This window comes from Rutilus rutilus (genome assembly GCF_951802725.1).
Source record: "Rutilus rutilus genome assembly, chromosome: 20".
NCBI lineage: Eukaryota > Metazoa > Chordata > Actinopteri > Cypriniformes > Leuciscidae > Rutilus > Rutilus rutilus.
Window position 1 is genome coordinate 16163135 of NC_140225.1, and position 14063 is coordinate 16177197.

At 38.8% G+C, this 14063-nt stretch overlaps 1 protein-coding gene across 2 annotated transcripts in view; it reads left to right on the top strand.

Moving 5' to 3' along the window:
- unc5b (unc-5 netrin receptor B) overlaps positions 1 to 12154 on the top strand; it is a 59355-nt gene extending 47201 nt beyond the window's left edge. The window contains exons 8-17 of one of the 2 annotated variants that reach the window (XM_084391864.1): positions 89 to 121; positions 2473 to 2667; positions 2969 to 3331; positions 4377 to 4464; positions 5234 to 5402; positions 7051 to 7290; positions 7393 to 7542; positions 9430 to 9594; positions 9706 to 9884; positions 10000 to 12154. In XM_084391864.1, the coding sequence (XP_084247990.1) occupies positions 89 to 121; positions 2473 to 2667; positions 2969 to 3331; positions 4377 to 4464; positions 5234 to 5402; positions 7051 to 7290; positions 7393 to 7542; positions 9430 to 9594; positions 9706 to 9884; positions 10000 to 10165 (1748 nt within the window). In that variant the 3' untranslated portion in view covers positions 10166 to 12154. The remainder of the gene's footprint in view (positions 1 to 88; positions 122 to 2472; positions 2668 to 2968; positions 3332 to 4376; positions 4465 to 5233; positions 5403 to 7050; positions 7291 to 7392; positions 7543 to 9429; positions 9595 to 9705; positions 9885 to 9999) is intronic. The other variant, XM_084391865.1, reaches the window with a different exon arrangement.
- Positions 12155 to 14063: the final 1909 nt, after the last annotated feature.

Here is a 14063-nt window from a genome sequence, read left to right on the forward strand (position 1 = left end):
TCATCTCTGATCTATGCTCATAACTTTGCTCATCCATCTTTGTGTTCATTATTTTCTTTTTTCTTTGTTTTTGCCTTTTTCCTAACAGATAAAAAGGTTTCTATTGAACATTCAAGCCATCGTAAGTTTTCATTTTAATAACAGTGTTTTTTTTTTATTTGACATTTTTTTTGCATCCACTTTTCACCCTCTCCGTCTGTGTGCCTGGCTACTCTTTGTGAAAGCAATGAAAAAGCAACTGGAAATATTAATCTAAAAGATGCAATATACTTTATGTATGATGTGTGCGTGTTTGTGTGTGTACTGTTTCACTCTGTCATTTCTTTCCTGTTCATCTCAAGATACGAAGCACACTTGTCTTGCATGATAAAACAGAGCCATGTGAAATGAAGTGAAAACATATGAACTGAGATTATGAAATAGTGGACAGCACCTCACAGTCTATGTTTAAATGATCTACAGACACCTTTTACATCTTTGGCATTTTTTATTATTATTATTGGTGATTGACTGGTTGATTGATTGATTGATTGATTGATTGATTGATTGATTGATTGATTGATTGATTGATTGATTGATTGATTGATTGATTGATTGATTGAATAAACAGTCCATTTTAAAATTATCTACAGGCATGAGACATTTTGTGCAGCTTTGGGAGTTGTTTTTTATTATTATATATTTATTTATTTTCTTATCTTTCTTACTAATTTTTATTTGATCAATTTTAATTGATTGTCAATTTAAATCTAAAATAAATATAATTTTCACTAAAATTCACTAAAATTGTACATTGTTTAAGCTGTCACAATATTTTGGAACTGACATTGAGCACCTACTTCTGTTAACAGGCCAAGTGAACATAGTATTAGCCTGAGAGTTGTAAAATGACCAAATATTGTTTGGTTTTATTGGCTTAGCTTCTATATAGGTTTATCATTTTTCTTGATTGCCATTTAAATATCATTTTCAGGTGTAAGATGTTGTTGTCCTGTTCAGTATAGTATGCAGAGTTATGCAATTTATAAGCACACACACAGGAAAATGTGCATACGCCTTCCAGGAAAATGATGTATAATACATATGCAGCCTTGGTTCAGAAATAGAGTGCTTTTTGAAGACATTGAAGTTAATGACTGTGCATCATACTGGCCCAGAGCGATCAATAGTATAGCTTACTGTTCAAGTGATGCTAATATTCTGAGACCAATGTGACATTCAGCACCAAAAAATAACGCACCTAATTCGGCTTGGTTCCATTTGCTGTAATAAGTTAAGATGGCTGTCAGATTCACTTCCGTCCCTTCACTTGAGCCCTTTTACCCACTCTCAGTCTTCACACGCATCTGCTCTCTTCCTCATTTTCTCTCCTCTATGTCTCTTGAGTGCAGTACCTACAATATGTGATCACCTCTATCTCTACTCTCCTCCTAAAGCCTTTTTATAGTATACCAAGGTATGTTGAGACAGGGATCAGGAGTCAGGGAAGAGAGTCCCACAGTGGACTTAGATCTACAGCACCCCCAACTGTTCAGACAAGTTCAAACTTTTAGACCCTTTTTATTATCCTCAGACCACCCACAATCTGTTTGCTGACCACAAAAATAGCAAGCATCACCAGTTACAAGCTGATGATTGGCCAGTGCTGTGTAACTTCCTGGAAAAAAAAACGTTATAAAGTATTGCATATCCACCTTATTTTGCAACGCAGAAATAAGCTGTTTTCTGTGAATGTGTGAGACTTCCAATACATTAGCCGCTTTAGACTTTAGTCAGGTTAGACACCATATCGAATTTAAAGCGGATGAAATTGAGGCTGTGAGGGATAGACTTACAGTCTTTACAATGTCAAGCACTGCATAAAGGTCCTAGATCACATTATTTCTATTATAACACAACTTTTAAAAGTATTTTATTGAGTTTTTCTCTACTGAAAGTTTTTTTTCTTTTTCGGAAAGATGTTTCGTCAGCTGGACAATCAGCATGTTGATAAACAACAGCACAATCCATTAAACACAATGTACTTCTATCCCTCACAGCAACATTTTTATTCCTTTCATTAAATATGGCACTACCCTGATTAAGGTCTATAGGTAAATAACTAGAACAATAACAAAGTTTGCAATATCAAGCTGCATAATAAGCTGTTTTGTACAGCTAAAAACATTCAAGTTACAAACAGTCGCACCCGCACTTAAGTTAAAAATAAGGTGGCTAAACCTCTGTAAATGGTGCATAAAAACAAAACAAAAACTGCGATTGGTCTCTTTACATGCTGTTCAGTGGGCATCTCTTGAATGGAACGAGCTGCAAGACTTAATGCGGATAGTTTAAAGTCTGGGTACTAAGCTCTTCTCCTTTTTCCAACCTATTTATTTTCCTTTGTTCACATTTTTGTGTTGCATAATGTATTTATTTACATCAGTGACATGTTTGTATGTATGAGTAAATCTGTACCTGTATGTGTCTCAGCTCTTGGCTCCGGTGCTGGTGTAATGGTGTACGCTGGGCTGGTGGGGGCTTTGCTGCTGAGCGTGATCCTCGTGCTGTGTGTGGGCATCCTGGTCTATCGCCGGAGCTGCCGCCATTTCCACGGTGAAATCACAGATTCGTCATCGGCCCTTACTGCAGCCTTCCACCCTGGCAACTACAAACCGCCACGACAGGGTGAGACATCCGCGTTTCCTCACTTTCTCTTTCTCACTTTTTTTAATGTTTCATTCTCACTCCTCTCAACCCCTTCAAGCCTATTATAAACTCTCTTTTTTTCCCGATATATGTTAAGTTTTAATCCTTTCTCCTGCTGTCACCTGCTCTCTCAAAAGTATTTAATCTGCTATAACTTGTTTATATGGCTCCTCTTTTAAATCCTCTACCCTTAAAACTCTAATTTCTTAGGCAAATCCTCTCTTGCAACTTTGCAGCTAGCCAGAAACATTTCCTTCGTTTCGCTTCTCTACTTTGTTAGATAATCCACACCTACTGCATCCGACAGCCCCTCCTGATCTCACAGCCAGTGCCGGAACTTTCCGCGGGCCGCTTTTCGCACTGCAGCAGGCCACCCTGGACTCTCAGCATAAGATCCCCATGACCACGTCTCCCCTGCTGGACCCACTTCCTAGCCTGAAGATTAAGGTGTACAACTCCTCTACCATGTCCTCCCTCGAGCTACCGCCGGGCCCAGGCTCTACTGACGGGGAGATCATGAGCCTGAAGACCGTGGGCTCTGGACCTAAAGACTACCGTGGGCATACACTGCCCAGGGAGCCCAGTCACAGTGCCAGCGCCACACTGGGCTCCCTGGGCGGCCGTCTCACCATCCCTAATACGGGTAATAGGCTTCAAAGGAGCCGTATTTAACACTTTTATAGGTTTTTATTTCAATAATGTCCTCCTCTTTAAGCCCTCATTCTTCCCTTTTTAGTGTTCATCAGAGGGGTCCAAGACCCTAGGATTTTTGTCGCACTTGAACCACAAATACACAAAAAAATGTTGTAGTTGAAATTTAAAAAGTAACAAATGCTTCCCTCGTGGGTCAATTTGACCCCCTTAGGAATGAATGGAATGCGAGGAATGCTTCAAAAATGCTCAAAATTCTAACTAAAAATGCAAAAACTTTACCAAAAAATTATTTGATAATGTCTACATGTGTATCTGAATGCATACTGAAGGGAACTGACTTAAGGATCCAGCGGAACAGCTCATTTGCTCCAAATAGAGCTATAAGGTTATCTAATGGCAAGAGTCATGAAATATCATGTTACATTAATATCATGTTATATATACTTTTTATATATATATTTTTTTTCCACAAGAGATCGGCAAAGACACCCAATGTAAGATATTTTGAGCTGAATTAAAAGGGTTATGCATGAAATTGTGAGTTATTTTGAATTTAAGTTGAAAGAATGTGAGGAATATGCTTAAATTACTATTTATTTATTGATCAAATCTAGTATATAAAAAATAACCAAAAATCTCCCAAAAAATTGCATTCAAAATAGAAAAAAAATATTATCAAAATGAAAAAAATAAGCTTTCTGGACAAAAAAAAAAAAAAGTATGATTTTAGGGCTTCGGGTCTTTTGGGAAAGATGTATTACAAAGTGCGAGGGAAGGATGAGGGTTAGTCAAGTCCTCTTATGTTAGATGCATTTGTTAGTTTGTTGTACCAAAAAAAAATTGTTTTGCATGCCCACACCTGATCCAAGTAAAACAAAATCAGAGTTATATACTGTATATATAATGAATTTTTATATAACAAAATTAAAAATATTTAATTCAAATTTTAGCTCACATTACAGTGCAATTATATACTGAAAGTATTTAATTAAAAATTAAATTTTTTAACCTCTGTTCCCCCTTCTCCCTGCCAGGGGTGAGTCTGTTGGTTCCACCAGGGACAATTCCTCAGGGAAAGTTCTACGAGATGTATCTCATTATAAACAAATGGGAGAAAACAACGTAAGTCAGCCACTTAAAACAGTTTCTCAGTGCCCTGCCCCCATCCCACTGTCATTTCCCGACTTATAGCACTTGCATTTATCTGTCACTTTGTGCAGTTGCAAACAGTTCAAAACATCTTGACAGTCCTTGCAAAGCAATATTGACTGCAGAAAAGCTTTGACCCCTGTGGCATAAAAAAAATAACATTTCAAAAATATGACACAGCAGAAAAACACAAAGAAACAAATATGTCTTGAATGGTTGTCTGAGCTCTGACTTTTTTGCTGAGGCTCTCTCTTTTTTTCTTCTTCTTTATTTATAATTTACTGTTTTTGTTTTATTGTCAAATATGAAATATATATACATCTATTGCTGTGTCATCAAAGCTTTCAGACTGCAAGCTTTGTCTTCCTCTCACCATTTGGTGAATAAATGGTGCCATACATTTTCTCAAAACCTATAAAAAGATATTGTTAGAGCCATAGGTCTGGCTTAGCATGTCTTTTTTGGCACAGTGAGGCTGAACCTTGGTGCTCATGTGGCCAACACAAGTTTGAATCTGGCATGCAGCATTTCTGTATCCCACTTCCCAATCTTTCCTTTCCACTATCATTATAAGTACAAGTGGCAACAAGGATAAAAATAAGTGAAAAACTAATTATTTCTAATCTAATATTACTCAAAATAAAGGAGGACAGAATTTGGGATGTTGTGTTTTTGATGTTGTACTTAATTTGAGTTGCATGGATGTCAGGCTACTCACCTCTTGCTCTGTGTTTTGTGTCAGGTTGCCATCAGATGGTAGTCAGACGGTATTAAGTCCGGTGGTGAGCTGCGGACCCTCCGGCATGCTGCTGAGCAGACCTGTAATCCTCAGTCTGCCTCACTGTGCCCAGCTAGAGCCCCCAGACTGGACCCTCACCCTCAAAATGCAGAACCATCAAGGCTCCTGGGAGGTGAGCATAATGTCTGAAAAATGAGAGCGGCTATAGATCATTGGATAATGACAGAGAATCAGTGAAGGATGAGGTTGGATAATTGAAAGAGCAAGAGGAATAATGAGTGTTAATGAGTGTTAATGGATGACAGGTTAAATCAGGATAGTATATATTCTTGACAGACATCACATCATTAGACATACCCCCGGTTTCACAGACAAGGCTTAAGGCCCTTGCACACTGAGTCCGAAATTCGTGTCCGAAATTTTCGCATGTTAAAAAATAAATACGACCTCACGTTATGTCAATCACGCTTGTACACTGCCTCCGAAACTTTCGTCCGTCAAAAAAAAAATCGAATCAGGTTCGATTTTCTGTGTTTTTCGCATCGGTAGCAAGCATTTTAAATGGTGCTTTGACAATTCAGAACCACCGAATCACGAAAGCGAAAAAACGCATGCGATAATTTCGGACTCAGTGTGCAAGGGCCTAAAATGCATGTTTCAGCTGTTTTAACTAAAAGCAACTTGCTTTGCTCTCATTGTTTTGTCTCAAGATGCACACCAGTAATGTTTTTTTATTTATTCTAAGGCATGTTTATAAAACCTACTTAAATGTCCTAGTTGAACTAAAGCCTAATGCTGACTTAATCTAAGGCCTGTCTGTAGGCGCGTTTCCATTACAGATTTGCGCAAAACTTGTGCGAATTATTTTTTTTTTTAAATGTCGACAAAAAACTATTACGAAATGACAGCGTTTCCATTGACCGATCTTGTGCAACTAAAACTTCATTTTTTCCTCTCGCGATAAGTAAAATCATTCCAAAAACCATGGCAACGGACATTGGTAGGTTTATGTACTATATCCCAGCCACCGCACTGGCCATTATTATTAATCGAAGGAGATGTATGTGTGTTTTCCAAGCATTAATGGTAAGGAATGACCCTTATTATACTTGAGAGCGGCACATATGAGGTGTTTCTGGGTGTTTCTCCCTCAGATCTGCTTCGAGGTCTTGATTGTGGCATTTATTTGAGGTTTAGAAGTCATTATTCCTGTAATTCTTTCGTCTTTTATGAATTTAATAAAGAGCTCTGTCTCGTATTCTGTCCAAACACACCGCGTCATCTACGTCAGGTGACCTGTATATGCGCAAAAACTGTTTCCATTGCAGTTTTGCGAAATATTTCTTTTTCGAATTGCCTGAAAAACCACCTCATGCGAGCGTAAAAAATGTTTGCGATAAATGGGAGTTTTTGCGAAATTGACGTGTTTCCATTGGGTGTATTTTCAGTTCGCAATTTCAATTTGCGCAATTTGAAGGGTAATGGAAACGCGGCTTGTGAGACCAGGGCTGAATCCGAAATCGCCCCCTATACCCTCAAATAGGGCATTTTCTGAGGGGACAGCCATTTGCAGTGGTGTCCGAAACCATAGTGGACGTTATTGAGCGCACTTATTCAATCCCACACTGCACTGCAATAACGAGTGTAAAACCGATGTACGCTCAACGGCTGTCCGAATTCGCTCACTTGTTTTTATTCACTTCTTCAAGTGAACAGTATTAGTGAAATAACGTAGGGAATAGTGAATGAGGGTTTAGTGGGCGATTTTGCATTCAGCCCAGGCCATAGTGTAACACTTTTATTTTCCTCCCATCCACTAGGAGGTGCTAACTGTGGGAGAGGAGAGTCTGTCGTCTCCCTGCTACCTACAGGTGGAGGAGCAAAGCTGTCATATTCTGATGGAGCAGCTGGGGACGTATGGTCTGGTGGGACAGTCGGCTCCCCCTCGGCCAGCCTGTAAGAGACTGCAGTTGGCCCTCTTCGCTCCTCGGGCCCCGTGCCTCTCCTTGGACTACAGCCTGAGGGTCTACTGTTTGCAGGACACCCCACATGCCCTTAAGGTCAGTCTGCCTGCCCCACTTAATGGGCCTTCCCAAGTTTACTTTGCCAATAAAATGTTTGGATTGAAAATAAGTTTAAATCTTGTCTTTATCTTATTGCAGGAAGTATTAGAAGTTGAGCGAAGTCTGGGAGGGGTTTTACTAGAGGATCCCAAACCCCTCCTCTTTAAGGACAGTTACCACAATCTGCGGCTATCAATCCATGACATTCCTCATTCGCATTGGAGGAGTAAACTCCTGGCTAAGTATCAGGTGAGAGATTTTGTATTGTTATTGGTTATATGGTTAGAATTTAGAATTTCTTCTTGTTTTGTTTGGTTTAAAGTATTAACTTGCTCCATCTGTGAAACGACTTCTATTTTTGTCACAAATCCCTCTTAGTTTTCAATCCCTCTCCTCCAAACACCTGTGGCCGGTTGCATAAACTGCTTAGACTAGTCTTAAAAAGTTAGTCTTTGAAAAAGTTAGTTTCTTTGAAATGGAAATGTATAACTGATTACCCCTTGGCTATCTGCTAGTTGATCAAACTAGTTCTTAAGATGGTCTTAAAGGGATAGTTCACCCAAAAATGAAAATTATGTCATCATTTACTCACCCTCATGTTGTTCAAAACCTGAGTTTCTTTCTTCTGTTGAACACAAAATAATATATTTTGAAGAATGTTGGTAATCAAACAGTTGACGTTAGCCATTGACCTCCATAGTAGAAAAAAAATACTATTGGATGTAAGTGGTTACCGTCAACTGTCTGGTTACCAACATTCTTCAAAATATCTTCCTTTGTGTTCAGCAGAAGAAAGAAACTCATATAGGTTTGGAACAACTTGAGGGTGAGTAAATGATGACATCATTTTCATTTTTGGGTGAACTATCCCTTTAAGTGGCCAAGTTTATGCAAGGCTGCTGGTTCCTGTCTGCTCCTGATCATCATAATTACCTCAAATTACAGAACTGAAATGAGTTGCAAATGGTATTTCATGTTAACTTTAATGTTCAAATTAAAGAAATTAATACTTTTATTCAGCAAGGATGCATTAAAGCAGTGGTTCTCAATTCCAGTCCTCGGGACCCGCTGCTCTGCACATTTTGTATGTCTCCCTTATTTAACACACCTGAACCAGATCATCAGCTCATTAGGAGAGACTCCATGAACTGAACTGAGTGTGTCAGATAAGAGAGACATACAAAATGTGCAGAGCAAGGGGTCCCGAGGACTGGAATTGAGAACCACTGCATTAAAGGAACACTCCACCGTTTTTTCATATTAAACTATGTTATTCCCTTAACTAAGACGAGTTGATACATACCTCTCTCGTCTCAGTGCGTGCACTCAATCGCGCGGCTACACTTTGATAGCACTTAGCTTAGCCCAGTTCATTCATTAGGATCCATGTAGTCGTGTAACTACTCGTGTAACTGTATTTAAATAGGGAAAACGTGGAGGTGTTTGGTCGCTTCTAGCTTCATCTCTGTTTGGATCCTAATGAATGAACTGGGCTAAGCTAAGTGCTATCAAAGTGTCGCCGCGCGCCAGAGCGATTGAGTGCACGCACTGAGACGAGAGAGGTATGTATCAACTCGTCTTAGTTAAGGAAATAATGGTGGAGTGTTCCTTTAAACTGACAAAAAATGACAGTAAATACATTTATAATAGTTCAAAAGCTTTTGATTTCAATTAAATGCTGTTCTTTTATTCCTTAAAAAAATTGCACACAACTGTTATCAACATTTGATGATAATAATAATAAATGTTTCTTGAAAACACAAAACAACATATTAGAATGATTTCTGAAGGATTATGTGACAATATAGACTGAAGACTGGAGTAATGATGCTGAAAATACAGCTTTGCCATCACAGGAATAAACTGCATTTTACTTATTTAAATTGTAAAACATATTTCACAATATTACTGTTTTTGCTGTATTTTTGATCAAGTAAATGCAGCCTTTGTGAGCAGAAGAGAATTTTATTAAAAACAAAAAAAAATCTTACCAATCTAAAACTTTTGAATGGCATATGTACAAAATTGTGTAGGAGTATTATTAAAATGTTACCCGTTTGAGCATCGTCAGATCATGTAATTCATGATGTTCCATTTCACTAAAAATGTGCCTCTTAATTGTGTGTGTGGTCCCAGGAAATCCCATTCTATCACATTTGGAGTGGGAGTCAGCGGCCGTTGCATTGCACCTTCAGTCTGGAGAGAGGAAGCCTGGTGGTTTCCCAGCTCACCTGCAAGATCTGTGTCAGACAGGTGGAGGGGGAGGGACAGATATTCCAGCTTAACACCGACATCCAAGAGGTACAGAAAACAGCAGGACCTATTCTGTCAAGTCACTAGTGAATGATTTGAAAACAATATATAGTGTCTGGCGCTGACTTCTTTTCCTGTGTTTGTGCGTTTGCTCTTCAGACCTTGCCTCCCCACTCGCCATTGCCAGCAGGCGGCTCGTGTCTGCCTTCATCTCAAGTGGGCCCATATGCTTTCCGACTGCCCGTATCCATACGCCAGAAAATTTGTGCCAGTCTGGATGCCCCCAGCGCACGCGGTTGCGACTGGAGAATGCTGGCTCGCAGCCTGGGCTTTGACAGGTATTTTTTGCATGCATCTTTCACGGCACCAAAAAAAAAAAAATCAGCATATTTATTTATACACGTGACGTAGACGTTGAGAGCGGTTTCATCTCTTTCCACGTTTCTCCCCCAGGTATCTGAACTACTTTGCAACCAAACCCAGCCCCACAGGTGTGCTGCTAGACCTTTGGGAAGCTTGTCACCAGGGTGACGCAGACCTGGTCTCCTTGGCGACAGCTCTTGAAGAGATGGGCAAGAGTGAGGTCTTGGTTGTCATGACGACGGACGGAGATTGCTGATCGGCCAATCAAAAAAGTGTGAAAAGGGACACGTTCGCCACTAAAAACCTAGAATTCATGCAAGCGGATGGAAAACTGCACTCCAGTACATCGTTACAACTTGCCTTTTACCTCAGTTCCTTTGTGCTCATGCAGAATATTCCAAGGATTGCAACGCGTATGAGCTGTGGTCAGGCGCTCTGGATGATCTTCGAATAAAACATATCTAAATGTAGCAAATGAGATGATGCTGCAGTCACAAAACAGAGATGTTGTCAGTTCTTTGGTGCATTTGCTGGTATCAGCTCATGATTAAATGATAGTTGCATCATACTGATACACACTGCTACACACAGCAAGTGTGAAAGTATAAAGTATCTAACGCCATTGCACATCGAGCAGCTGGCTTTGTTTCCTAGCGACCGCTAGATGCTTAAAGACACTGAGATTCTGTGTCCGGTAAAACAGCAGTGCGCCAAGCTCCTCAGGAAACCTGCTCTCATACAAATAAACAAGAGTAAAGGTGGAAAAAAGGCAGATAAAAAAAAAGGAGCTAAAAAATCAGCTTTCATAAGGATTTCACTTGAAACAAACCACATGCTTGGGAGAGTTGCTTCACTTTTACTTTAGTTTGAAGCATCATTTTCTGTGTGTGTCTTTTGAAAATAGCACACAGGAATGGATTTGTGCGTTCTCGTTAGCAGAGGACCAATCTTTTTCTTTCTCTGATCATACTTCCATTAGCCTCCGTTATCTCTCTTTTTTATATTCAGTCGATCATTTGTAATGCAGGAGAGCTTTCTGGTAAACTCATATTAGTTTCCTATAGGGAACGGACTTAAGTTATTATCCCTATTTGCGGATAACCGTTTTTCACTCTTCTGTTCGTAACTGCCGTTATGTTCTTTTTTTAAACTGCTGCAATGTTGCATTCGTCTCTGACTGAAAAGAGGCACGATAGCAGTTAAAGCTCGCATTTAAAGGTTTTTGTGATGTACCTCACAAGTAAGAGCTGACTTTTTTTGGTCATCGAAGCTGAGATGGAATGAAATTGAAATGTTACGCTGAGGTTAAATATGCTTTGATCCTTCTTGGGAAAGCGTACTGCATATATGCTGCACTGGTTAAAGAGTATGAAAGTGTGTGGATGGCAGAAAGCCCTTTTCAGGTTTTGATGCCAGTCAGTCGTGCTGTTTAAATTATAAATAGTAGCCTTGAAAGGTGGCGTAAGTGCTCTGTTGATTGCAGTAATGTCTGACATTCAAAGTCTGGAAACAAAACAAAACAAAAAGGAAATGAACAGGCTTCATCATATCTGTTGTCCCCTTTCCCCATTATAAGTACTATGCAAGTGCACAACAAAAAGTGAATCTGTGGACGTCTTGATGTCTCTTGTATGAAGTATGTGGAATGGGAATCTTGTTACTTTCCCTCTTTTGATCACTGCTGTATCTAAGCTGGGGGAAACTGGACCTCTTAGGCCTCTCAGCCATAATAAATGCAAACAAAATGACTTTAATTGGGGGTCAGGGATCCGTGACCTCTGTGCCGTTCTCCTCAGTTGTTTAGGAAGCTTTTGGGCCGTCACTGTCTTGCGCCCTCACAATGAACAACGAGAAGTTTGTTCGGAGTATTATTATTATTAACCCTCTACATGACGAAGACAGCAAATAACACTGAAATTGTGAACTCTGAAGCTTTTAAATGGCTCTGAAATGTCTGCAGTCGTCTCTCAGTCGATGTAACACGAAAACGCCTTTGAGCCTTTCACATGTGAAGCTTAATGGGCTTTGCTTCTCTCTGGATGGTAGTTGCTGTTCATGGATACTCAAGTGTGGCTGAACCTTTTTTTTGTTGTTGTTCAGATGTTATTTTATATCAAAGAAGGTACACAAGAAGTCAGGAGTCTTTTTTGAGTCTTCATGTAATGCTGTAAAGTAATACTGTACATAAATGTTTAGACTTCTTACTGTAACTAAATATAATTTTTATGCAATAAATTATATTTCCTAGTTTAACAAGACAGAAGTGTCTTTTTGTGTGTGTCCACTTTTTGAAAATGGTTATACAGCTCAAATAATAAAATAACGGACATTATGTTAAGCTTTGACTGCAGTAAAATATGATTATGGTCTCTAAAATTAAGTTAATTTCTCTCTCTCTCTCTCTCTCTCTCTCTCTCTCTCTCTCTCTCTCACACCATATATATGTACTGTATGTATGTATATATAATAAATATATTTTATATATATATATATATATATAATAAAGTTAATTTATTGCCATTCTCTCTCTCTCTCTCTCTCACACACACCATATATATGTACTGTATGTATGTATGTATATATAATAAATATATATATATATATATATATATATATATATATATAATAAAGTTAATTTATTGCCATTCTCTCTCTCTCTCTCTCTCTCTCACACACCATATATATGTACTGTATGTATGTATGTATATATAATAAATATATATATATATATGAAGAGTTCAGATGCAAAAGCCTCTAAGTGCCATCTGAAATTTTCTTTTAGAATTATCATTTTTGTAAAACTTGTATATTTAAGTTAAGTAATTTCACTTAAATGACAATTAATAGGTAATTTGCATGGCCATTTAAGTGAAATTATTGAACTTAAATATATGAGCTTGATAAAAATGATCATTCTAGAAGAAATTTTCAGATGGCACTTAGAGGCTTTTGCATCTGAACTCTTCATATATATATAATAAAGTTAATTTATTGCCATTCTCTCTCTCTCTCTCTCTCTCTCTCTCTCTCTCTCTCACACACACACACACACACACACACACCATATATATATATACACAGTGCCTTGTGGAAGTCTTCAAACCCCTTCATTTTTTTCCCACATTTTGTTATGTTGCTGCCTTATGTTAAACTACTTAAACATAATGTTAAATCATGTTAAATGATGACCCTGGACCACAAAACCATGGGGCAATTTTTTTTAAATTGAGATTTATACATCATCTGAAAGCTGAATAAATAAGCTAGGACAATATTTGGCTGAGATACAACTATTTGAAAATCTGGAATCTGAGGGTGCAAAAAAATTTGAAACATTGAAATCGCCTTTAAAGTTGTCCATTTACGTTTGCGATTGTGCTGCATTCACTCACAAAAATAAATGTTTTATATATTTACGGTCATTGTCCTGTTGGAAGGTGAACCTTCTGCCCTGTCTGAGGTTCTGAGGGCTCTGGACTAGGTTTTTAATTAAGGCTATCTCTATATTTTGCTGCGTTAAGCTTTGCTTCTACCCTGACGAGTCCCCCAGTCCCTGCCACTGGAAAAACACCCAGCTGCTACCATGCACCACACTTTACTGTTGGGATAGCATTGTGCAGGTGATGAGCAGTGCCTGGTTTCCTCCAGACATGATGCTTGGAACAGGTTCATCAGGCCAGATAATCTTGTTTCTCACAGTCTGAGAGAGTCCTTTAGGTGTTTTTTTTTGTTTTGTTTTGTTTGTTTTTTAATTCCAAGTGGGTTTTCCTGTCTTCACTGAGGAGAGTCTGCCACTAAAGCCCAGATAAGGGCTTGTTGCAGGAGTGTTGCAGTGATGTTTGTCTTTCTGTAAATTTCTCCCATCTCCATATCATGGAGCTCAACCAGAGTGACCATCAGCTTCTTGGTCATGACTCTAACCAAGGCCGATTGCTCAGTTTGGCCAGGAGGCCAGCCGAAGAGTCCTGATTGTTGGATTATGGAGGCTACATGGATCTGTGAACCTTCAATACAGCAGAATAGTTTTTGTAGTCTTCCCCAGATCTGTGTTTTGATACAATCATGTCTCTGAGCTCTACAGGGAGTTCTTTTGAGCTCATGGCTTGGTTTTTGCTCTATGCATTTTCAGCTGTTAGAGCTTGAGAGGTGTGTGC